Here is a 24,822-nt window from a genome sequence, read left to right as displayed (position 1 = left end):
GTCCCTGGCTCTGGGTGCTCTGTGTTTAGTGAAGTCCTTAATCCGCCCCTGCCACCGATATAGAAAGTTTCATTTTAAAACATACTCTATAATTTAATATTTCTCAGTAGTTCCATTCTCATATTTCCGACAGTACCTGAAGGCAGCAGAGAAAACCTTAGACCAACCAGCGCTGGAGGATCAGCTGATTGAGTCACATGACTTCTTACCTTTAGCCGCCTAGCATAACAGAGGAGGAGAAAGGAGCAGCTGGGAGGTTAAATTACCCCCAAATTTCGGGGGAAAAAACCACACATAGAAATGAGTAAGTAACTTTATTTAACACCATCTTTATTCTAAATGCTTCAGAAGTCAAACCTGCGACATGTTACTGAAGTTAAAGCTGAGTTACAGTTTTACAGCAAGTCAGCAACATTGCGGCTAAAGCTAACTTGACATCAGCAAAATGCAAACAGTAGTAATTGTTATTTAAGTGTGTTGATGATCGGTGGTTAAACACAAAGACTTGACTGTCAGCTGGTTAATGACATGTGTCTCACTCCCCGTGCACAGTTTGTTTGCACAGATAATTAAAGGTAAAGATGAATACAAAATATTCAGAAAAAATTATGCAAGCACCATGAGAGTCAGTGAATTAGATAATGTCATATATCTTTTTTATTTTATTTGTAGCTACACACTGATGGGGATATGGTTAATTAGTCCCGCGTGAAAAGCAGAACATGTGTAAACATAAACTGCATTAGTTATGTGTCATTCACTCTTTATGACTGCCATAACTACATAATCCATCCATTCAAAGTCATGCAGCTTCTTATTTTAAGCGGAGAGAGCAATTATACACTTATTTATATGTCTTATTACATCTATTAAAGTCTACAGCAAATCTTACAGCATTTTAAAATAAATATATATTCTACATTTGAGCTTAAGAGTTAGCAAGGTCAGTATATGTAATTATAACTAACAGCATACAGCTTGTTAAATTGGCTTAATTTTTGAATGATTAAGGGTGATACGAGGACAAGAAGAGTATGAAGCAACACGCACACAGCTTGCTTTTAATCTGTCTTGTGGTGCGGGGAGTCAAATTCCCACAAGATCCAATTCCAAAGAAGAAAAAAGGAAATTCCCGCACACATTAATTACATCATGTCAGTCATAAAGTGGTATAATGCTTAGATACAATCCATAATTGCACAGTAGTCTACAGCTGTGTAGGGAGTATCCTTAATCTTAATCATACACTCAAATACAAAACCAAGAATTCTCTCAATTGTCAAAAGCATAAAAATCTACATAAAACCATTGAAATAACACTTTTTCTTTGGTGCATATACACATAAACATATAAAAATGTTCATGGGTTATATGAGGATACAGCTGAGAGTTTGCCATAGCTTAAAAACAAAATAAATTGTCACATGCAACCAGCAGACTCATTCATAGATCATCATAACAAGTGACTGCAACGAGCACTCAGGGCATAACTGGAAAAATGTGAAATTATCAAAAAAATATGTAACATATGACATGACCACTTCCCATCTATGGTACGAATCTTATTTCTGAATGGTGTGTTAGCAAAGAAAATAAATTATGACTGCAACTAATGACTATTTTCATTATCAGTGAATCTGTGTGGTCTATAAAATGTCACAAAATGGTGAAAAAAAGTCAGTTTTGTAAAGCCCAAGATGACGTCCTCAAATGACTTTTTGTGGGCGGCTTTTGGGGGCCGCCCAACAGTCTGTAACCCAAAGATATTCAGTTCATTACCATAGAAACCAGAAAATATTCACATTTGAGTAGCTGGAATCATTGAATTTGGACTTCTTTTTTACTTAAAAAGGTCTCTAAATAATTAATTGGTTATCACAATAGTTTGTGGTTCATTTAGTAGTTGGGGGTTCAACTAATCAATGAATTTACTAATCATTGCAGCAGCTCTAAAATGAATATTATGTATAGTATAATGAAAATTCTCTGAATAAGCTATTTTATCATTATTATTAGTCTTTATTAAACAAGAGCCATTCACAATTACATTAATCTCAAAATGAAAAGATATTTAGCTATGAGCAGGTACACACAGAACGATCACAAATAGTTTTTATTTTGTTTAATTACAAGTTCAGGTAAATCCTATATCAGTACTGTTTATTTCTGTTTCAGGTGAAGAAAGCTCATCATCCTCCTTGGCTACATGGTCATAAAGGTGCTCCCCAGTTGTGACCACTGAGCAGAGGAGTGTCACAGTGAAAGCGGCCATGCATCCCTTCGGCTGTGAGGCTGAGACCTCCCTTCAGGACCTGTTTGAGTACTTCAAAAGGTGCCTGCAGCATGGAGAGTGGGAGCTGGCGAGCGCTTGTGTGCCTCAGCTGGTGAACTCGGCAGGAGGACTTTCAGAAAACCTCCGGGACATAATTAAAGCTATCGTCTGCCAGCCTTACATTTTAAAGTGAGTCACGCAGATTATCCTTTGTCTTTTAAGCTCATTAAAATGTAAAATGCTGTGCAGAATATTTGCATATTTTTCTTTGAAGGGGTTCATTTAGAGTTACATTTGTCATATATATATAATTGGTCATGTGAGGAAAACCAGGTTTTCTATTTGTGTTATCATCATCTAGTCAGCAATATTGTGGATATAGTTGCTTTTAAATTTGTGCTTTTTAGAGTTGTTCCAACACTGATACCAGTATTGGAAATGCCTCTGATACAGCCTTAAATTGTGGCTCGGGTATCAGTGAGTACATAAGTCTATGCACCGAATCAATACCGCATAATTTATTAATGTATTTCAAAGGAGTTTCACACTGGGATGAAAGGGTAGTTTTCCTGGAAATCAATTCTTCATCCTACACAGCAAACTGTGATGTGCAGCCACTGGCAACTACTGTTTTAGAGCAGGGAAGAAGTATTGATCTCCAGTAAATAATGTAGCTTTAACAGTTAGCAAAATGTCAGCAATTTGGTAATACTGTACACTGGAAAGTCTAACCAGTAAAATGGCAACATGTACATCAGTCTTATAAAACATTTGGAGATGCATCGTGTAAATTAAAGATAGCAATCATATCACATCCATACAGGGTTAGTGGTATACAGCTGTTGAAGGTTTTTTTTAATGCAGTTGTATTGGATTGGTACTTGGTATGGACTGATATGCAAGTTCAGGTATTGAAGTCGGTCTTAGGAAGGAAATGTGGTGTTTTTAATGTAATAATTGTATGTAATTGATGATTTTGTAGATGGGAGTCTGTCGGAAGTCCACACAAACTGGCTTGGTTTTGGCTTCAGGTGTTGGAGAAATGGACAGAAGAGCAGGTAATAGATAATATGTAAACTATTATAGAATATATGTAGATTGCAGCTTTCTGTGTTCTGAGGTTTATTACTTTATATTGTTTGCTGAACAGTGAAAAAGCCACACCTTAACCCAGAAATGTTGAGACTTGCTATCCTTATATAACATCTGACATCATGTTTGTTTCTGTTCACATCACATTTTGTCTTTGAATCTTTGTTAGAACCCGAAACAAAAACTCCAAAACTGCACTGTTCCCTTTCACAGGCTTTTGAAATGGGATGAAACGCTACAGACTGTGTGACATAATAACACTTAAAATACTTTTATTCTCCACTGCAGGTTTCTCCCAACATCAGAAGGGAGTTGGAGTTCCTCCTACTCCTGGAGGAGCTGGGGTCAAAGGGCATAACAGAGATTGTTCTCAAGGTTACTGTCATTTTTACTTTGGTCTGTAATCAAATCTGCAGTCGGTAAAGTAGTTAATAGCAAAAGCATTTTACCCAACTAACAAAAAGATCTAATTAACTTGTTTAAAGGATAAAGGAGAAAAACATGAAACATGAAGAAAAACAGACAACAAGCACAACAGATCAAAGCTTATTTAGCTTTGATCTGTTGTGCTTGTTGTCTGTTTTTCTTCATGTTTCGACTGACACGTTAACACACAGAATACAGAACTGAGATGAATTATCTTTCAGCAGGAGTTGCATCAAGCTTTCTTGGACACACAAAAGGAGCAAAAGACTCCAGACGGATCAAGGACGCCACTCGCTGCTGTTGAGTCTTGTCTTCAAACCTTACTGGAGAAAAAGAAGCCCAGACTCGCCCAGGCGCTAGCGCATTTCATACAGGTAGAATCAAGCATGAAGTAACTATGAAAAAACTAGTAAATAAAAAAGAGATTTAACTTGCACAATGTTTAATTTGTTGGAATATGCTTCTTTTCTGTACTGTGTGCACATAGTTTTATTACATTGTAAACAATGAATACATAACAATATAAAATGACTTTCCTGTGTTTATTACTTTATAAAGTATGTTATAAAGTAAGATTGCATCATATTACATTTGCAAATTCTAGCTCAGTCCAATAGTTTTTACAATCAAACATACAAATATACTTTCAGCTCATTTAAGAACACAGTCCTGCTCCAGTTTCCTCACTTTCACCATCTTTCATCCTTCAGGACCAGTCGTGCACAGAGGACCAAACTCTCCAGCACACGTTCATCCAACACCTGATGAAGAAACTGGGAAAGCCAGAGAGACGGCCTGATAAGACGGAGGAGTGGGTGGAGGAGATATACGCTGTGTTGGCTGTGATGCCGTGGAGGCCTCGTAGAAGCGGCGGGCAGTTGGAGGCGCTGTGCGAAGCTCTGTGGGGAGCCAGAGACGGACCCCTGAAAGAGGAGAGGGTCCTGAGCTCTCTGCTACGCCCGCGATGTGACGCTCTGGTTTCTGCGTACTGCTCCACCGCTCTGAGGCTTCAGAGGGATCATCTACTGAGGAGTGCACCTGATACACAAGGTAGTCTTTAGTGGGCTTAATTGTAGCACTCCGATAATGATGAGCCCAGTTAATGTAGTTTGCTTATTACAATTTTAGTGGTTCCATATTAATCTATTATTTAACTACAAATTTTAGGCGGGGAGTTGTATGTTCCTCTAAATCAGTTCCTCCTCTGCCCTTTGTGTTTGATACTGAGTCCGATGAGATATTTATAGCCTTTGTATAAAGGGACTTTTCTGCTTGCAGTTTTAGAGGAGAAACGTTGCCATCACCTCTTTCCTGTTTTTAAATCACACTTCTGCTTCTGTGGTCACTGTGTCTCAATGATTTAATGCAGCAGCTTTTATTGCTCTTATGCAGTTTTCTTAGAGTTACACAGACTTTCTAGTTTCTAAAGATTTAGAGTTTTGTAGTACGGCTGCAACTAATGATTGTTGTCATTATTTATTTATCTGTTGATCATTTTCTCCATTCATCGATTAATCATTTGGTCTATCAAACAGCAAAACTTAATGAAAAATGACTGAATCAGAATATCTTTAAAGCTTTTAGCTTTAAGTGACATCATCCAATGTCTTGTTTTGTACGTCAAAAACTCAAAATAGTTTATTTACAATAATGTAAATCCAAAAAAAGAAATGTTGATAATGTGATAATGACACAAATGACACACACCAGGGTCATATAAGGGAAAAGCTAAAATGAAGAGATGCAGTGTTGGACATTGGTTTTCCTCTCAGTGCCTCCCATCATCTCTTATTTTCAGACAGAAGAGGAAAAATTATATTCTGTTTTCCTAACTATACTTTTTGTATTCAAGATAACTTTAGTTTGTTTTGCAACTTTGTGCTTTTCCTTGCAACACTTTGATTGTTTTTAAAATAGTATGGTATTTTAGGATCTTTTTTTTTCCTTCCTAGTGGACCTCCCTGAAGCAGAGAAGCTGGCCCTCAGTCTATGTTGCCACAAGGATCGTCCATCCATTTGGAAAACCATCTATTTTGAGTGCCTTAGTAGCGGAAAGCATTTCCTTGAGCAGGTCTTGGTAAGTGGATCTTAACCACTGGAAAAAAATGGTAAATTCCCTACAAAAAGGAGGAAAGTGTACACTGTCCTCTTTTAGTAGTTTTATGCCTCTGCATTTTTCATAATTAGTACAAGTCGAGTTGGTCGAGTAAAGTTGGTTAGCAACCGCATGTGATGAAATTCAATAATGTAATAAGATTGGTCCTTCCTGTAGGTTACTGGACTCGATCTGATTAAACACGAGGGGTTTTCTCAGCTGAAGGACTTACTGCAGCTGGAGTTCCAGCCTCTGTCCCGTCTGCTGTTGCTGCTGGGATGGACTCAGTGTCGCAGTCTGAATTCAGCTCAAACGCTGCTCAGCGTCCTTCACTGTGAACAGGTCAGGGCTGAAATCATTCACCTGTCCACACTTCTAATCTGATCTACAATTTAAGCATAATTTAAATTAAAAAAACAATCAGAAATCAATACATGGATTACTTTTTTATACACTCTGCTGTAGTAATTTGCTTATACACAATCTTTTAAATCTTTTCAGGCATCAGCCAATGACTCTGTTCTGCAGGAGTTTGCCAATCTTTTGTCATCTCAGCTTGGAATACTTGAATGGTGTAAAAACAACAATCCGTAAGCATATGTTTTGTGCCTTTTAAAATTTGACAAGCATTAATTCCACCTGTGTCATGCCAATTTATAATTAATCAGGATTTTTTCATCATCTACTATATCTTGTTTCTTTCTGTGCAGAAGGATTTCCATGGAGGCTTTGCTGGCGCAGCTTCACACTCTTGACAATCACTCAGCCCTTTATATCCTTCATTCCTTGACTCCTTTGGCTCAGTTTGAAGAGCGGAGGATATTGGATCTGCTACAGCAACTGCCAAATTCACCAGGAACAGGTCAGTGTCTTTATCATTCTCCTTATTTCATTCTGTGAGATTCTTGAATTAATTTGGAGGCTTAACTGCTGAAAGAGTGGTGTACGTTATGTTTCTTAGTAATGTCACCTTGCACAATCTTTTTCTTTCTTCTTGCAGAGGAAACTGAGGCCATCACTACTCTCAGTCCTGGTGTGCAGAGGAATATTATTTTGTTTCAGGGCTTCTGTGCCATGAAGTATGCCATCTACGCTCTCTGTATAAATGCACATAAATACTCAAGTTGCAGCGAGTGTGAGTCCATGCAGCAGCAGCCATCTGAAACAGAAATGGACCAAAATCAATCTTCATCTTCCTCAGAAGGTTTGCAGGATGTTTGCAGTGACGTGTGACTTTTCTGTCGGCTGATTTTAGCACATATGAACTGTACAGAGTGATGTTTTAACACGTGGGTAGTTTATCTTGATAGTGTGGTAACAAGTACAGTTACAGAGAAAAAAAACCCCACTTAACTAAAATGTGTTGAAATTCAAAACAAATACCACTAATTACTTGTGTAGCTAAGATTAAAAATAGACATCTTAGAAAACATGTTATTCCAGTCATAGTCAAACAACAAAATCTACAAATGAACAGACAACAAATGATGATGCTAAACAAACAAAATTGATAGCCAGGCAGTTCTTCTGGTCTTCAAAACTAACATTCATTAAAAAATGACTTTGTCCATGTGTGATTGTTCTTCAAAACTTGATTGTTAAAAGGTTACAAGGTTGTTTCATTGATTACTGCCCTCTTCAATGTAGTTCTGAATCATCTTAGGACCTTGTTTTGTCTCTTTTTTGTATGCCAGGTCTCCATTTGCAGTTCCTGCACTACCTGTCAGAGTGCCAACTCTACCTGGAGGCCGTGCCTGCCATGTTCCGCCTGGAGCTCCTGGAGAACATCTTCTCTCTTCTCTTCCTCTCCAGTGTTGACTTTGCTCTACAAACCCAAAAGGACACAAGTCCAAATGTAAATACAGGGAATACCACTCATCCATTCTTTTCATCAGATGCAAGAAACACAAATGTTGAACCAGGAATCAAAGCCAAGACAGCTGAGACTGAGCACAGCAAGAGAGACAGCCAGAAGCAACATGCAGCTCACTGCAGTCACCTGGACCTGGGACACTTCACCCAGGGCTGCAGGGGGTTTCTGGTTGATGTGACGGCCATGGAGGGTTTTCTGAAGCTGCTTAAAGAAGGGCTTGAGGGTATGTGTGTAGTAGGCCAGCAGGAGGGGCAGGAGGCAGGAAGAGCGCTGCTCCGAGAGACGGAGGTGGCGGAGAGCCTCGGCTGCTCGGTGACAGCTGAGACGTTTGGGGCTCGTCTGCAGAGGTTATCCAAACGCACAGCGGAGGCTCAGTGGAGGCTGCAGATCATCAACAGCAATCAGGGCAGCAGAAGTGGTGAGATGCACAAGCTGTTATATTACTTATCTTCTAGAAAATCAATGACAACTCAAATTTACATGCATAGTTCTCATCTTAATGCCCCACCCTGATTACTGCCTTAATGGAAATCTTGATGGTAAACTCACTTGCAGGTTCAGAAAGTCCTCCCCAGATGTCAGCGGTCAGCTATTCTGCCAGTTCTGTGGGACGCAGCAAAAGCTCGAGTTTGAGGAGAAGGAAGAGGAGAAATGCTGCAGAAAGACAAACCTCCGTAGAGAAACACAACGGAGAAGTCAGCACAAGTACATCAGGTGAGGAGTAAATATCAGTCTCACCTATGCATACTGATTGTATCTTTTCTAATGTGTACAGTTGCAGTCACACCAACGTCATAACTTAAACAAGAAACCAGAGAGAGAAAGCACACATGATTTTATATGATATTAACTTTGAAGTTATGAGAAACTGATTGAGAAACTTTTGTTTGTGTATTAGACTTTTTAAAGCAGATGAAGGTCCACATCAGCTCATCTTAATAAATTGAGATAACTTGTGTTTGCTTTCATATTCTTTATATTATTTGAGAACATATTTTTATTGGAAATAAACTAAACACTTAAAATAAGAACAACAAAAACCCTCCTTTAAAAATACACAGTCTAATGGGTTCTGTCTCTTCTTTATTCACGAAGATTCATTGTAGTTTTTATTCTTCAGGAAATGTAATTTTAGATTTTCCTTATGAAGACATTTTATATATATTTGTGGATTTAATAACATTATTTGTTCTTTGTTAGATGGTGGAGGAGCAGTGGCTGGAGGTTTTGTCGAACTGGAGATTTGTCCATGCAGAGGTCCCCACAGCTGGGTGGTCCCCGCCATGTTGTCCCCTCCTGAGTCGCTACTCATGTCCTGCATCCGACAAGGAAACTTCATGGAGGCACATCAGGTCTGTTGAAAACTGTTATTATTTACCAACCAAAAAGTTAAAAGTTCTTCATCTTGATACTACTAGAACAATCTCTAGTAGTACTGTACTGTCTGTCGGTAATGTGTGAGTGTACTTGGCTCAGTCCTGTGTATTTCTTGGCTGCTCTTCAGGTGTCTCTGGTGTTTGATCTGGAGGCGTCTGCCTGTTGTGGTGAGCTGGTGTTCATGGAGCGCTACAAAGAAGTCCTTGTGGAGCTGGGTCGGGTGGAGCAGAAGATGGAGAGCCAATCTATGTCTTCATCCTCTTCCTCTTCGGAGGGATTGGTGTCAACGGCTGTTTCTGGGACCGGGAGGAGTCGGCTGGGCAGCAGCGGGCGGTCGACCCTGCAGGCCATCGGAAGTGCTGCTGCTGCAGGTTGGACCTCCTGTTTGACTGTTTTACTGTTTTACTGTTTTACAACCTCTCATCTCTCTTTGAGGAATGTGTTTGTGTGTGTGTTATACCACCTGTTAAAGTGCTGTCCAATCTTGGCCAAGTGCTCCTTGTTACCCAGAGTCAGTTTACCTTTTTTGTTTTCCTGTTTTATTTACTTATCTGTTGCCTGTAACATGATGTGTGATAGTATTTTGAGAGGATTTTACTTTATTTTTTATGGTATAAATTTACATACAGTATAATCATATGTATTGTGCTTTTTACATTGTAAATGTTTTTATTGACTGATAAGTTTGACAGCTGATCTGACATCTGTGTGCAGGTGTGGCTTTCTACTCCATCTCAGACATAGCAGACCGTCTCCTCAGCACCCCTGCTCACCCGATGCCCTCACTGGAGGAAGGCTACTGGCTGAGCCAATGCTCCTCAGAGCCCTCTGGCCTCTTTTACACACTGCTGGAGGAGCTCAGCCCAGCAGCCATGGCCGCCTTTGACCTGGCTTGCTGTCACTGTCAGCTTTGGAAGACGTCCCGGCAGCTGCTGGACACAGCAGAGCGCAGACTGAGCAGCAGCCTGGAGGCTCGAGGTACACAAAACTACATTTTAGGAGTTCTTAGGAATGTTGAATGTTGAGATTTATTCTGACATTGAGACAAGACCACATACAATTTCATCTACTTTGTACTGTTATTAATTTTTGTTTTGATCTTTCCTCCTTGTCTGCTTCTCCAGGAGTGAGAGTTGACCCAAAGGTTCCTCATTCTGAAGGGATCTGTGGATTTCCCATGGTATTACAACAGATCAACAAGATCCTGAATCATTCTGCCAGTAATAAGAGCTCTGTCAAAACAGGTGAGCTCTATTTTCCATCTACTCTATAAATGGAAATAGCCAATAACACAATGCCCTGGAGATGCAGGTTCTGACCAGACTACACAGAATAGTTATCGATCCATCTTTATTTATAGAAGCTGTCGGGGAAGAAGTGTTTGCCAGTCCATTTGGTTGCTGCATCCAGGAAGTGCTGCTCTGTTGCCACCAAACACTGAGTGAAGAGTTCATCGCTGCTCGGCTCAGTCTTGCCCAACGCTTGGAGAGCACCCTACACACTTTGAGTACTGCTACAGATGGAACAGGTCAGCTCAGTGAACATGACTTTTTAGACATAATAAAGTTATCATTCACTTACCTTTGGTAGTCAAATATCAGATAATACAGTTGAACTAATCCTGTAAATCATGTTGTATGCTTTTGTTTGGTACATGTGTGGATTGTTTGATACAATTTTAAAATGAAGAATTTGAATTGAAGAATGAAAAATTGCCAAAAAAAACTTGTTGCAGGACTAGTGTTTTAATCCTCATATGAAAAAGTCTGAATGTTCTGTATTCTTGTGTAACAGAAGCCAGCGTGGGCAACGCTCTTCTGGCACTATTGGTAGAGCAGGCCAATCTGAAGCAATCAGAGTTGGACGCTCACCCTGTGCGCTCTAGCATGAAGCAGCTGCTTCGTTCTCTGGACCAGCTCTGTCCCTTCGAGCCAGACGGATACCTTGCCAGACCAGATTTTGTGCGCAGTTTCCTCGATTACGTCAACACACTAGCATCTGTACTGGTGCGCAGCCTTAGTTCAGAAGGTAAAAAAGTGTGTTAATGAGTGGAGATGATGTGATTTCCAGGTTGTTGATAAGAGAAGCATCAGTTTTTAGATTCTTCTGCCATGTGCTTAAATAATACAGTGCATAGTTCTATTTATTAAATATTCTTGATGATTCGGATTATTTCCCTCACCTTTGTTTTCCCAGCTGGTAAAGGAAAGTAAATTAACATTAATTTGATAACAACATCAAAATTATTTCTAACATCTGCCTGATTAGATGAAAGTGATTCTTCTTAATCTTCTTATTTATAGCTGGTTTTATTCTGACTCGCCTCTCTTGCTTCTTTTCTCAGATCAGAGCAGTGAGGTGAAGCTGGGGAATCCTTTACTGGTGTTACTTCAGGCTCCATCTCAGCTTCTCTCCCACCTGCTGTTTGACAGACAGGTGTCACCTGACAGGTACACACAATGTTTACGTCTCATCGGTGTGAACAAGTATGCATTAGCTTGTAATTGTCATGTCATGTTTTTCTCACGGCTGGACAAAGCTGTGATTGATTTGCATTGTTCTGCTGAAAAGCAGGTCTTTTGTGTTTCAAAAGGATGCCTTGTGTAACCAAACTGTGACAATGAAAAACTGAAGTACTCTTGAAATGATTGTGTCGTTTCGTTTATGCTGGACACTTCTCAACATATTCAGAAATGCTGATTTGGTTGTCAGGTCACACTTGTCCTGGCTTACAGTAACAATAAAGGAAATCACACAGTAGGAGCTTTGCCAGGTTTAATATAAAACTTGGGTAGACCAAGACAATAATATGTTAATGATGGTGAGAGAGGGACAATGGCTTGCTTTAATTCTAAATTGTGTCCTGTTGTTTTTGCAGGGTGCTGTCACTGCTACAGCAGGAAGGTCTGCGACTGAGCGTCCAGCAGGTGATTGTCCAGCGATGCTGTGACACTCTGCCTGTGTGGGTCTCCTGTCCAGGTGTGGAACAAGACATCCGTCAGGCCAAGAGCGATGATGGAGTGTTCGGAGTTGCCAGTTTGTCTGTCCTGCTCCAACAGCACGCTCAAGAGCACATGTCCACTCTGAGGATCACAGAGCCTGAGTCTGATGTGAACTTTGAGTCTGAGGCCTTAGGGGAAGACAGCTCAGCTACACCCACCAACCTCTCCTCCTCTCCCCCTTCTCATTCATCTTCCTCCTCCTCCTCCTCCTCCTCCACCTCTTCCTCCTCTTCTTCCTCCTCCTCTTTTCTTCTCACGCCTTCGGCCCTGTCTTTCCTAAAATCTCGCTCCCCTCTACTGGCCACGTTAGCATGTTTGAGTGCCTGTAAAGGAGAAACTGCCCGGGTACAAACCTCTGGATGGTCCGGATATTTCCGCAGCGGACGTAAAGAAGTCGTCCTGGATGGAGAGCAGATTTCTTGTGAGGCTGATAACCTCCTGAAGGAGTTCCCCATTTTCCGGGCCTACCTTCACACCATGGCTGAACCTGTGTTGGGTACCACATTAAATGAGAGTGAAGAAGGCTCTGCTGGACTTGGCACGCTTATCTGTGGGAAACCCCTCGTAGGTCTCCTGCTGTCTGGGCCTCAGGAGGAAGTTGCCCAGGTTGTGGCTGCTGAGGCCTTCCAGCAGGCTCTGACCTCTAAAGACCTGGGCCGAGCCCTGAGCCTGCTCGAGCTGTATGGGCAAGACTGCAGCCAGGAGGGGGCGCTTAGAGACCGTCTGCTTGCTTGTGGTGCTTTAGAAGGTGAGAAATGCTGGTAAAAGGCAGCACATAAAGGTTCCTGACAGTGATTGATTAATAAACTATGTATTAAGCAAAAAAGACAACATTTGCTGGTTCCAGTTTCAGAGATGTGCATTTCTGTATTTTATTGTAGTAAATTGAATATCTTCCAATTACTGTTCAGACAAAATGAGACAAAATAAGAAGAAAAAAAAAGTGATGGCCACTGGTTACTTTTTAGAGACATTTATAGACTTCTTTTATAGAGATTTATAGACATTTGAATGCAGCAGTTGTTTCAAAGGTAACTAAAATGTTTGTTGTGTTTTTGATTGTGTGTGTTCAGGTGGAGATGAAGGTATAGGTCAGCTGTTTCGCGTACAGGATGCTAACCTGCGAGCCCGTGTTGCCCTTCAGGCCCTCGAGCGCTGGCCTCTGTCAGCCTGCCTGGAGCTGCTCGAGTTCTGCCTCAATGACCCAAACACAGAGGCCTCACTGAGAACAGACTTAGAGCTTAAAAAGAAAGAACTGGACATCTACCGCTGGGTAATATTTAGAGCTGAATTCAGATTGATTATTTTGACTACAGAGAGAAATACACATGTGTTATAGTTAAAGTGTTAAAGTTATCAGACAAAAGCACACAAGAGTTATTAAAATGCAACTTGAACTTGGAGGGAACCTTCATTGAGCTTGTGCCAATTTGCAAGACAGTACTTGCTTTTGGAAAGTTACATTTGTACAGTATTTAGATCTTGTTTTATACTTGGGGCACCTGTCTATACCTGTCTGATTTGAGTTTGTGCTGTATGTGTTTTTTCACGTCTATACCTTACATTCTTCAGTTATGCAATTTACCTTTTTTTTTATTATTCATTCTGATAGATGTTAAATTTACAACCTCGGTTGCCGTGGGCTACTTGGCAGGAACTGAGGACTGAGTCTAAGACAAACTCTGAATCCATGTTATCTATGATGTTGGAGGCAAAGGTATGTACAGCAGACCTGCAGAAGTTCAGTTAGTAAACACATCTGAATCAGACATTAATATTTGTATACATATTTAGTCATTAAATGTAATGTTATTAATCCCATTTTTGCAGGAGTTTGCTCTTTGTGCGCAGTGGGTGGAGCTTTATCCTGTTTCTGAACAGCTCAGACTACAGCTGCAGACTGAGCATTTGCTTCATCTGCTGGAGAAGGGACAAACAGATGAAGCTTTCCAGGTCTACCACTCAACTTCTGGTTAAATTTATATTGAAATGCTTTCTTTAACTTTTATAAAACAGTGGCAGATTTGTCAGAAAAGCAACCAGGAATTCATAATGTCACTGATTTGATCCCTGTGACTGACAGTATACAGTACAGTTTTCAGCTATCATTTGTAGATTTATAAACCTTTTTCTAAGGTCTTCAGCATTTAATGACACTCTTTTATTATGATTTAAATATCACCATGAAAGTTTCTCTCAGCCATTTAAATTCATCATTATTTTCATGACTTCTTTTGTTCCCATCACGTTAATTTAGCTACTCGAGGGCCTCTCGGATTTTGTGGTCGGCCTGGACGTTTGTGAACGTGCTCTGGACCGCCGCCCCGGATTGGCTGCCTGTCACTTCCTGGCGGACTACCTTACTCTGAATTTCCAGAGGCAGGTGTCTCCAGCGCGTCGGCAACACATTCATGCCCTTCATCTGGGCTCGAAGGTTAGTGGATGAATAAATGATGCACTTATGTAATTTCAATAACAGCAGCTGAGCTCAAGTTGCTTTAACACAAAGGTAAAAAGACAAAGATGGATGAACAATAATCCAAAGTGTAATTTCTTTGACTCTTCTTTGATTCAGCAGATGTCAGTTTAGAAAAAATAAATGTATTAGATATTAATAGATCTGGTAGATGCTGTTTTTCTACCATTAAAACTTTGTGTTCCCTGGCAGCTCCATATCTGCATGTTGTGCTCATATCAGTAAATGTGTTTCCTTCCGCAGGTGTTGTTGACTTTGCCTCCAGCCGCCAGGCACGACTATTTCCCACTGCTGTCAGAGCCCCTGCTGATGCTGGAGCAGCTGTTGATGAATCTGAAAGTGGATTGGGCGGACGTAGCGGTACGAACTCTGAGGAGTCTGGTGGTTGGACAGGAGGCTGGCTTTGGTGCTGAGGACATCGATAAGCTTTTGGCAGACTACGCCTGCAAGGCACTCGACTTCTCCTGTGCCCCCAGAGAGAGGTCTCGATCTGGTCAGTGCTACTTCTGTTAAACTCAAGTACAGAAAGCTGGCCTCGAATGCCTCATTAGACTTTTAGTCTTGTATACACATACTCTTCATCAAATTATAAGTAAGCAACCGTATAAACAAAGTTCTTGCACAGCTTCTTTATGTTGAGAAAAGGTTAAACACAAATGCATGTTATGTGTCTAAGTATTGTTTGACACCAGTATAAAAACATTTCAAAAACCAAGCCCTCACACTCATACACTGACATACACTTTATAGTATTGACACATTACTGATGAGACATACAGACACAAATCTACATGTACCGTTTAGGACTTTGTTGAGTTTACTACCAGTAAATAACAGATATTTATGAAGTGCCTGAATACATTGCTGCTTATTTTTCAGACTCCGTAATCAGCCTCCATGATGCACTGATGCAGTGTCCTGCTCAAGAGATCTACTCCTTATCCAGTCAAATGGATTCTCCAACATCCTCTACATGTGAGATAGCCCTAACAGTGTTGTTTTAATACACTTTCAGACACATAGAAGCACTGCTGGAGTTGACATATTCTTGTCCTTGTCTGCTATCTGTTTTTTTCTCTTTCTCTCAAACCACAATAGACATTTGCAAAATAAGTTAAATTGTGGGGCATTTCTTTTCATATCTAGTGTGAATTTATTGGTAGATGTGCTACTGTTTATTGAAGTTCCTGGTTTAGAAACTTGTGCTCTTCTTGATACATGTATATATTTTTTATTGTGTACTTACCCATGTTTAATTACAGGCAGTACGCCCACACACACGCCCTCAAAGAGCACAGAGAGGGATCGAGTCTCAGTAGGGAGAAAACGTCGCTCGACCGATAAGTTCAAACCTCCAGACCAGCCACCAGCCCAGAAAGACTGGGTCCCTGACACCCTGCAGCATGTGTGCATGGTCTGCCAGCGGGAGAGGTTCACTATGGTGGGTGTTGAAAAGAAGTGTTGTCATTAAGTAAAAAGAAGCCCTTTCTTTTTAAATTAAAATACACATAGTTGAATTAAAAAAACTTAAAACAGACACAGGGCTGGAAAGGTGAATAACTAAGTTGTAAAAATGATAAAAATCCAGATTTTATGTTTTCTCTATAAAAAATGATAATTTGTCTTTTCCCCTATTTTAGTTTAACAGACGTCATCATTGTCGTAGATGTGGCCGCCTGGTTTGTAACGCGTGCTCTGAGAAGAAAATGCCTGTGGAGGGATGCCTCGGAGATGAAGTCAGAGTCTGTGACCAGTGTTACGCCTACTTTTACCCAGAGTAAGACACTACTGATTCAAATGATGCAAGGCTGACCACTGAAATGAAACCTTAGGGGGATATCAAAGCGGCACAGCTGAAAATTGTGTATTTGGTCTCATTCAACATGTTATTTAAGGTATTTGAGGTATGATTTAGCACAGCAGACTGACCACTGCAGCAGAGGAAGCTGTATGTGAAATTTAATGTTGGGGAAAGCGCAGGTGTAAAATCTGTGGCTCTGTTTCATCAGACACAAGGAGGGAAAAAATGACTGTAGCTGGGCTGAAACAGTGAGGGAGACAGACACTGAAAGAGAGATAAACAAAATAATAATAGAAATATACTTTATTAAAGAGCAGCATTTCCTTTCCAGACATGTGCAAGAGGACTCAAAATTGTACTTCATGCAAAGCAGAGGAACCACTACTAACTACTAACTAAAATGTAAACCAGACCTTGTACCACATCTTTAAAGTGTCTGAAATGAGAAATGACAGGACAGAGCAAAATTTGGTGTTTTAAAATGGTTGCCCTTTAGTTTGTAAGGCCTTTGAAATGTAAAAGGGTTTTTTGCAGCAGAACCAGGGTGGGAACCTTAAAGGGAAAAAGGTCTAAATGCAGACGAAACAGGCAAAAAACATGTTACTGTGATTTGAAATGTATTTGTGTTTTTTCCATGTGCAGTTCAGATGACGAGCTGGAGCCAGTTGAAGGTAAATGAACATTGTAAACTTTATGTCATCACTTTCCTGTGAACTATTTCCACTTTGCTATATCAGTTTGAGAAAAAATGTGCAAAAATACATGCTGATGCATTCTGAAAAATGTGCAAATGTACAGTACCAGTCAAAAGTTTGGATGCACCTTCACATTTCATTGAGAAAGTGTGTCAAAAATTAAGACTGGTACTCAGTAATGTGACGAAGCTGTACTGTTGAGCTTTCACCTAATCTCTCTCTGCTGGTCTGTGCAGAGGCTGGAAGCCCAATGGTGACAGAGGAAACTCTTGATGGGATGCTGCATCTGCCCGAAGTGGTTCAAATGCAGATACAACTTGGCACAAATCCTGCAGAGAACCAGTTGCTGCGGAGCGAGTTCTATTATGAACAGGTTTGGATTTGAACGTATATAATTACACAAGATCTGATGCAACAGCAGGTTACATTTACAAGTTTTGGGATGAATGCCAATACACATTATGGTTCTCAGTTCATGTCTTGTTCATTTTATTATATAAGCAGTGAATATGGTTTTTGTTTTAGGACAGAATAGCAAATCCAGAGTTACGCTGCATATTTAGCTGCAGTAGTTGATAAGAAACTACTAGTATTAAGTTTTCTTCTTGTAAAATGAACCCAGTGAATACAGTTAGACTAATTCTGCACTTTCTCTAAAATCCCAAGGCTCCCAGCGCGTATCTCTGCGTGGCCATTTTGTCTCTGCACAGTGACCAAACAGTCTGCGGTCATCAGCTCATCACACACTGCCACTCCCTGTCCCGTAAGCTGACTAACCCAGAGGTGGACGCCTGCCTTCTCACAGACATCATGCGGCAGCTGCTGTTCAGCGCCAAGCTGATGTTCGTCAAAGTTGGCCGCAGCCAAGATCTTGCCTTATGTGACAGGTGAGACGTAACCCCAGGTGGTAATGTCAACTATTTGTAACGTTCATGTTTGTCTGTTAAGCAAACTGGGAGATGATTTAGACAGTGGGAGAGTGAGACTATTCAGGAGCTATATTAGAGAAAGATGTAGGTGGGATGTGATCTGAGGTTGGCAGAGGAATAATTGAGGTTTAACAGCCAGCTGACTATATCTAGGCATTCTTCAAGCTGCACTAATCCATTTATGACCAAGAACCCCCAAACAAGCTGACAGACACATGCCACTGATATTATCACCGTAGACATTTATTATTGCCAACATATTTGCAAACAGTTGATATAGAGCAATATTAGCATCTAATTAAGTTCTGGTTTCCATCGACTTCTGAGAAAATATCTGGGTGTTTTTCACAAGCAGGTCACTTTAAAACTAAAACAACTACATAAAAGAGACTAAAAACCTTTTTGGAACTGCTGAGTTGGGTAGTAATTCTGTGGAAGTTGATGAATCAGAGCGCTGCTGTACACATAACATGTAGCGATTTGGTTCTCTGGTAATCAAAACTTGTTTGTCAAGTTCACCGAATTAGGACAGTTGAGGTCATGTCAGAGAAGTTTTCAGCTCTAGGAATTACTTTGACTTCCAAAAGATTTAAACTTATCATCACTTGTCGCAGGTCAATTTCTCAGTAATCTCAGTATTGTGTTTCTCTTCTTCTACTTATCTCAAATGCACACACAGATTGTTCACTATTTTTCTTCCTCTTTTATTTCCACAGTTACATCAGCAAAGTGGACGTGCTCAAGATTCTAGTGAAGGCTAATTACAAATATATTCCTTCTCTGGATGACATACTGGAGACGTCTGCTGTCACACGCCTCCGTAACCAGCTGTTGGAAGCAGAGCATTACCAGCTAGCAGTGGAGGTGAGGCAGATGGTGGTTGATTTTTATTCTTATTATTATTATATTTATATGTAAAGGATAGTCTCAAACAAAGATATTACCTGATTTAGCTACTTTCCAACTGCATCCCTGGTCAGCAAACACACTAAATACAAATAAATACAAAAACAAAATACAAGAGATATTACAGTAACTGCATTGGACAATTATTCCCATTGTCACATTTCAATCATGCATAATATACCTGGTTCCTCTTTCATACTGGATTTGAATAGATCTGATTAAATTAGTTGTACCTGTAGATTTGATTTGCTGGTAAAGCGTGCACTTAAAGCTTAGTGTTACCGGCCACACCTGTGTTGTTAACATTGTATGTTTATGTGCAAGGTGTATTTAATTTGCAAGCATACCAGTCTCTCCTAGGCTATTCAAAAAGATATTACATTATTTCAGATAAGGGGATCATACATTTCATGGTAAAATACTACAGTAGAAAGCATCAGAAAAATTAATTGTCATTGTGACTGCTTGTTCGGCTGCTTCATTAGGTGTCTACCAAGAGCGGCCTGGACCCTGGCGGTGTGTGGCAGGCATGGGGCATGGCCTCTTTGAAGGCAGGGAATCTACCAGGGGCTCGAGAGAAGTTTACCCGCTGCCTGAAGCCCCCAGTGGACCGCAACCAGCTCAACCATGGTCCCTTACTGCTGCAAGAGATTGTTCAGCACCTCGAGACGACTGTACGACCCACTCTGGCCACGGTAAGAAAGCGCTCTTATTCTATATCCAAATACATCATTACTTTAATGGTAGGCCTGCGTTATAGCCCATTCAAAAGCAGCACTTTGTAATTATTGTCATTTTTTCCTGCATGATCATTACACTGAAACATCTCCTGACTTGAATCTTGTCTGCATCAGTTTTAGTTCAAATTTAAATTCACTCTGACCTTTTCAAAGAGAACTTGTAACCATACAAATAGGTATCAGACTGAACACACCACAGCTCCTACTACCTCCCACCCACACTAATGTTTTGTATATTTATTATATATAGTATTTTGAGATGGTTTTAATGTTTAATCTAATTTATCTTCAATAAAGGATCAATAAAGTTACCCTTTACCCTTTAAAAAAAAATAAATATGTATATGAAATCTAATGTATATTTCTTCTGCTGAGTCATGTTGCAATAACGTTTAGTCAAGGTCAGCAGAATCACTCCTCTGGTCTGCACACTCAGTACTCCTTCAGAGAGTACACAACTGCTTAAACCCCCTCCCCCCACCCCTTAACTCTGGTACATGATACTTCAGGAATCTCCCACGGTGTCCGATGATGCTAAGGGGGCTTGGCTCCTTCACATCGAGAGGAAGCCTGCATGCATGAGTGGCATTTGCACTAACATGTGTGGTATCTGTTGGCCTGGATTTGAGTGGGAGAACTTTGACATGCTTGTGCGGTTGTTTATTATTCAGTGACACGTTCTATATCTGACCCTCTCACACTATGACTTAAATATAAAGCACACAAAGTAAGACCTATGTTAGGTGATGGTTAAATAGATTGAATTACATCTGCAGGATTTGCACATGTACATTTATGAGCCTTTGTGTGACTTTTTGTGCTGTTTTTGTGTTTCCTTGTCTTTGTCAGTCTTCTGGTGAGGACATCTTGGCTTCCCTGCGGGAGCTGGAGGCTGCCCTGTGTGAGGCCGGTCCTGTGGAGCGACCGGACGCACAGACACAGAGCAATGGCCACCACCAGGAGTGTCTCTACTACCTGAACACGTACGGCACTCACCTGGCACTGATCAGCTTCTATATGCGTCATGACTGCATGTCGGAGGCTCTAACATACCTACTCAATAAGGTAAGGTTCAGTGTATGAATTTAGATTTATGGTATGATATTTAGCTGACTCTCATATCGTGAGAAACCAAGTATGTTCAGTGGGTGTTAAATATCCACCACAAGGCATGTGTCTGAAGAGTGAAATCTCATTCCTTTTAAGTTAGCGTTGAGATAAATTTGATCTGGCTCTCTGTTGCTACCTCTAATCTAGCAGGATGTCACGTTAACTGAACTCTGTCGGGTTAAAAAGGTGCATGTGGGTTCATGTGACTTGGATTTATAATCTCTGATTCACTATGAATTGGGCAAAAATGCAATATAGTAAACATATACAAAAAAAAACAAGCTGTAGGTCAATCAAACCTTTAAAAAGGTTGATCATGTCCGCAGGGTATGGAGAGAGTTGCTCAAATACACATAATGACATACATTTACCTTCTCAGGACTCCCCAGATGAGGTGTTTCTAGAGGGTGTGTTGCAGCCCAGTCTGGAACGGGGACGTCTTGGCATGCTGCAGGGCATAATGGAAAAACTAGACCCCGGCCTGGAGGCCTGCAGCCGCTACCTCATTGCCTCTTGTCAATTCCTGCAGCGGCGGAGATGCTACAACACTCTCTACCAGATCCAGCAATTCATGATGGTTAGAGTCCTCTTTTACTTTAAAAAAAAAAAAAAAAAGTATTTTAAATTTGAATTGTCATTTGAAAGTGTAAAGAAAGACTGCTGGATAGCGATGTTTCTATGAAGTTTCCTGGCTTGATTTAATATAATCAAGTAGAAAGAGGAGGACTGCACACAGACTTATACTCTGTCAACATAATGAATAAAGGCCCGACGTCTCCGGGGCCCCTGATGAAGACAGTAGTTGAAATGTCAGACTTTTATTCATTATGATATTGAAGTCCTCATCTTTCTACTTGACTAGTGTCCCAGCACCAGCTCATATGTGGCTGAGGTGTTTCTTTTTCTTTTGATTTATAATAATAAAAAGTTTAATCATTCGCCAGCTGATCATTTGCAATTCTCACTACCTTTAGAGTTTTGAGGGAGCTTGAATTTTGACTCATGACTAAATATTACCTCTTTAAATGTAAAATGCTCTTCACTTGGACAGGATCATGTGCGTGCGGCCATGACCTGCATCCGATTCTTCACACATGGGGCCAGTTCGTACCTACAGCTGGGAGAGCAGCAGGTATGTCATTCGTCTAATTTTTTTGCAGTTATGCATTTGGCAAAAATAAATAAATAAATAAAAGTTTCCCTGCTGGTTAGAGAGAGTTGAACCTGTCTGTTATCTTGACTTTGGTCTTGTATAGCGCTGGTTGGTCAGAGCCAAAGAGCACCTGAGGACGTACCTGCAGGAGCAGCAAGGTCGGGGTGCTGGGAGGAGAAAGTCTCAAGTCAACTCATTCAGGAAGATGATGTCGTCCAATGATGTGTCCAGGTGATTTAATATATACTTATTTCAGTTATTTTGAATTTAAAAAACAACCACTGTAAAGTAAACGTGTGGCCCTGTATTTTTGTGCTCCATTACTCTCCTTCAGATATATTGGCACATGGTCTGTTGCATTTTTTTGGTCTTTTATGAAATTATACACACCTCTTTTATCAGGCACATGAATACAATAGAGCTCCAGCTAGAAGTGACCCGTTTTCTCCACCGCTGTGAGACGGCGGCCTCCTCCAAGGCTCCACAGACCAGTACGCCTTCCTCCAAGTCCACTGGGTCCAGTTCACCACCTACACTATTTGGAGGAAGCCCCATGAAGGTGGAGGTTGCCTGCAAGGTGACGTTTCACTCTTGATTCTGTCAGTATGCATAGTGTTGCTAAAATGCTCTAGTACCTCTCTACGGACTTTATTAATGTGTTAAAACCCTGGATTCAAGTTGTGGTTGAATCAAAATAGTGTGAGATGTTGTATTTTAAAGTCAAACTCTCTAAGATTACACTATAATCAGTAATATACTCTGAATTTGTATTATTGCAGGTGATGCTTGGAGGAAAAAACATTGAAGAAGGTTTTGGCATTGCATACAGGGTCATACAGGTATGTTCATACAAGAGATATTCTGTTTTAAAGTCATCTTAAGTCGAAAGTTATGTAACTTACTACAAATGAAAACAGTACAAAAGCAACAATATTTGGATACAAGGAAAATGCATATGGTTATAGTCCAGTTGTTTTCCTTTCAAATGTTGAAATATTTGTCATCTTTTTCTCCCTGCTGTCCTGATGCAGGACTTCCAGCTGGAGGCTCAGGCTGTCTACGTGCGGGCCGGCCAAAGGCTGGTCCGTCATAGGCAGTATGGAGCCGTGCGGCAGCTGCTCAAATGTGTTGGCGAGTCGGGCACTGCCACCAAAAACGACTGTGATGCCCTCATCCTCAGTTGTGTGTCTGTTGCAGATAAGGGACCAGCTGATGTGAGTGACAGAAACTTCTTGAAGATAGTACAATTAATATCGAATTTCCTCCATGATGCCTGTTTGGTCAACTTATATTGTTGTTTATCTGATTTAGGCCAAGGAGCTGGAAAGCCTCATTCTGGAGGCTAAGAGCACAGAGAGCAAGGTAATGACTGCAAAGCTTCTCATTCATGACCTTTTCACGACCCTGTTTTAACTTCAACTTAGTGGCAGCTATTTGACTTATCAAAGATATACTCTATTCCCTTTACTAGTGATATCTACTGATCTTGTCACTCCTCATTATTAGCGCCCTTGGGCTAGAATGATCTGCCCAAGCAAAATGAATATCCTTCACTAACAAAATCCATAGTTATAGACTCTGAAAGTTGACTAAATCAAACATTGCTGTTGGTGTAATCTCATCATCACTGTCCCTCTGTGTGCAGATCAAAGCCTACCTGCAGTGCAGTAAGCTGCGGCCAGCGTACCTGCTGGCAGTGAAACTGGAGCCGAGCCGGGCAGGCCCGTTGGTCCAGGACGTCCTTCAGGCTGCAGAGGGAGCACAAGACTCAGTGATGCAGAACATTTGTCGCCAGTGGCTGTCTGAACACCACAACAAGTCATCTCAGCAGCGCCAGGGCCGACCCAATGCCAGGTAAAGGCACAGTCGGTATAACAAGGGATCACACAGACAGCACTTAGACTCAAAAAACAGATGAGGTTGAGAAATGTGAGAGCGTTAAACAATTACATAGCCCTCAGATACATATGACTGTAATGAGGGAGCAGCTGTGATCTTCATATACAGAATATTGTAGCTGATGATTGGCATACACACTTCATGCCAACCAGATTATTTGGTCAGATCATCCAGAGTGTGATGAGATTATAGACACCAAAATGACTCCTGTGCTCATTTTAAATCTGTGGTTCAAATGCTCCATGCTAATACTTTACCATGCGCTGTGTAGGTAGCATCATGTATCATCCAAAGTAGAAAAGCTGTTAACTAAAACATGTCTTAATATTTGGTATTAAAACTAAATTATTCATTGTTTTTCCTTAATATGGCAGATCTTATCTTATTACAATCAGGGCTGCAAATAGCAATTCATTTTCATTATAGAATAATCTGTAGATTATTTGTTGATTAATGGATTAGTTGTTTTGTCTATAAAATGCAGATCACCGTTTCTCAAAGCCCAAGATGGTGTCGTCAAATGTCATTTTGTCCCAAACTAAAGTCTACAACTCAAATATATTCAGTTTATTGTCATAGAAGAAAATCACATTAGAAAAGCTGGAATCAGAGAATTTGGATGTTTTTTTTCTATTTTAATTTATACATTTTTTATTTTCTATTTAAAATATCATGACAAATAATTGATTAATCAATCAGTAGTTGGAGCTTTAATTGTTGGGGTTATTTTCAGAACAATTTCTGGTGAGCAACTATTTTTTTATCCATTACACATTTTTTACTACAGTAAACCTGGGTCCCATTACCAACCAATGTCTCTTCAACAACATATTATTTTTGCATCATTTTTCTTGTCAAATATACCAATCTCTCACACAAAAGTACCAGATTTAACTGATCTTTGATTTCTGAATACAACGCTAATGAGCTATCATGAGGCACTAGAGTCAACATTTTGGTGTCTATGTTCACATCA

At 40.4% G+C, this 24,822-nt stretch overlaps 1 protein-coding gene across 2 annotated transcripts; it reads left to right on the top strand.

Annotated features, from left to right (window-relative positions):
- Nucleotides 1-225: 225 nt before the first annotated feature.
- On the top strand, nucleotides 226-23,809 carry zfyve26 (zinc finger, FYVE domain containing 26). Of its 2 annotated transcripts, none has more exons than XM_062440084.1 (43): nucleotides 226-304; nucleotides 2,176-2,461; nucleotides 3,255-3,330; nucleotides 3,653-3,739; nucleotides 4,015-4,164; nucleotides 4,501-4,840; nucleotides 5,743-5,867; nucleotides 6,063-6,227; nucleotides 6,387-6,475; nucleotides 6,599-6,747; nucleotides 6,886-7,089; nucleotides 7,580-8,176; nucleotides 8,314-8,472; nucleotides 8,959-9,110; nucleotides 9,263-9,506; nucleotides 9,850-10,113; nucleotides 10,260-10,379; nucleotides 10,496-10,663; nucleotides 10,930-11,163; nucleotides 11,480-11,585; nucleotides 12,014-12,885; nucleotides 13,211-13,410; nucleotides 13,750-13,854; nucleotides 13,968-14,090; nucleotides 14,395-14,571; nucleotides 14,857-15,106; nucleotides 15,493-15,588; nucleotides 15,876-16,054; nucleotides 16,254-16,390; nucleotides 17,057-17,085; nucleotides 17,346-17,482; nucleotides 17,776-17,996; nucleotides 18,755-18,902; nucleotides 19,430-19,639; nucleotides 20,534-20,749; nucleotides 21,174-21,371; nucleotides 21,846-21,926; nucleotides 22,051-22,178; nucleotides 22,350-22,524; nucleotides 22,727-22,786; nucleotides 22,979-23,161; nucleotides 23,259-23,309; nucleotides 23,593-23,809. In XM_062440084.1, exons 2-43 carry the CDS (start codon nucleotides 2,271-2,273, stop codon nucleotides 23,803-23,805), a joined length of 7,809 nt encoding a protein of 2,602 aa, XP_062296068.1. In that variant the 5' UTR covers nucleotides 226-304; nucleotides 2,176-2,270; the 3' UTR covers nucleotides 23,806-23,809. The 2 variants fall into 2 exon arrangements, with proteins under 2 accessions (XP_062296068.1, XP_062296067.1); XM_062440083.1 differs by having other exon boundaries at nucleotides 6,596-6,747.
- The last annotated feature ends 1,013 nt before the right edge of the window (nucleotides 23,810-24,822 follow it).

This window comes from Scomber scombrus, chromosome 19 (assembly GCF_963691925.1).
Source record: "Scomber scombrus chromosome 19, fScoSco1.1, whole genome shotgun sequence".
Classification (NCBI taxonomy): Eukaryota; Metazoa; Chordata; class Actinopteri; order Scombriformes; family Scombridae; genus Scomber; species Scomber scombrus.
The sequence above is the reverse complement of the archived record's forward strand: the minus strand, read 5'-3'. Positions and strand labels throughout refer to the sequence as shown.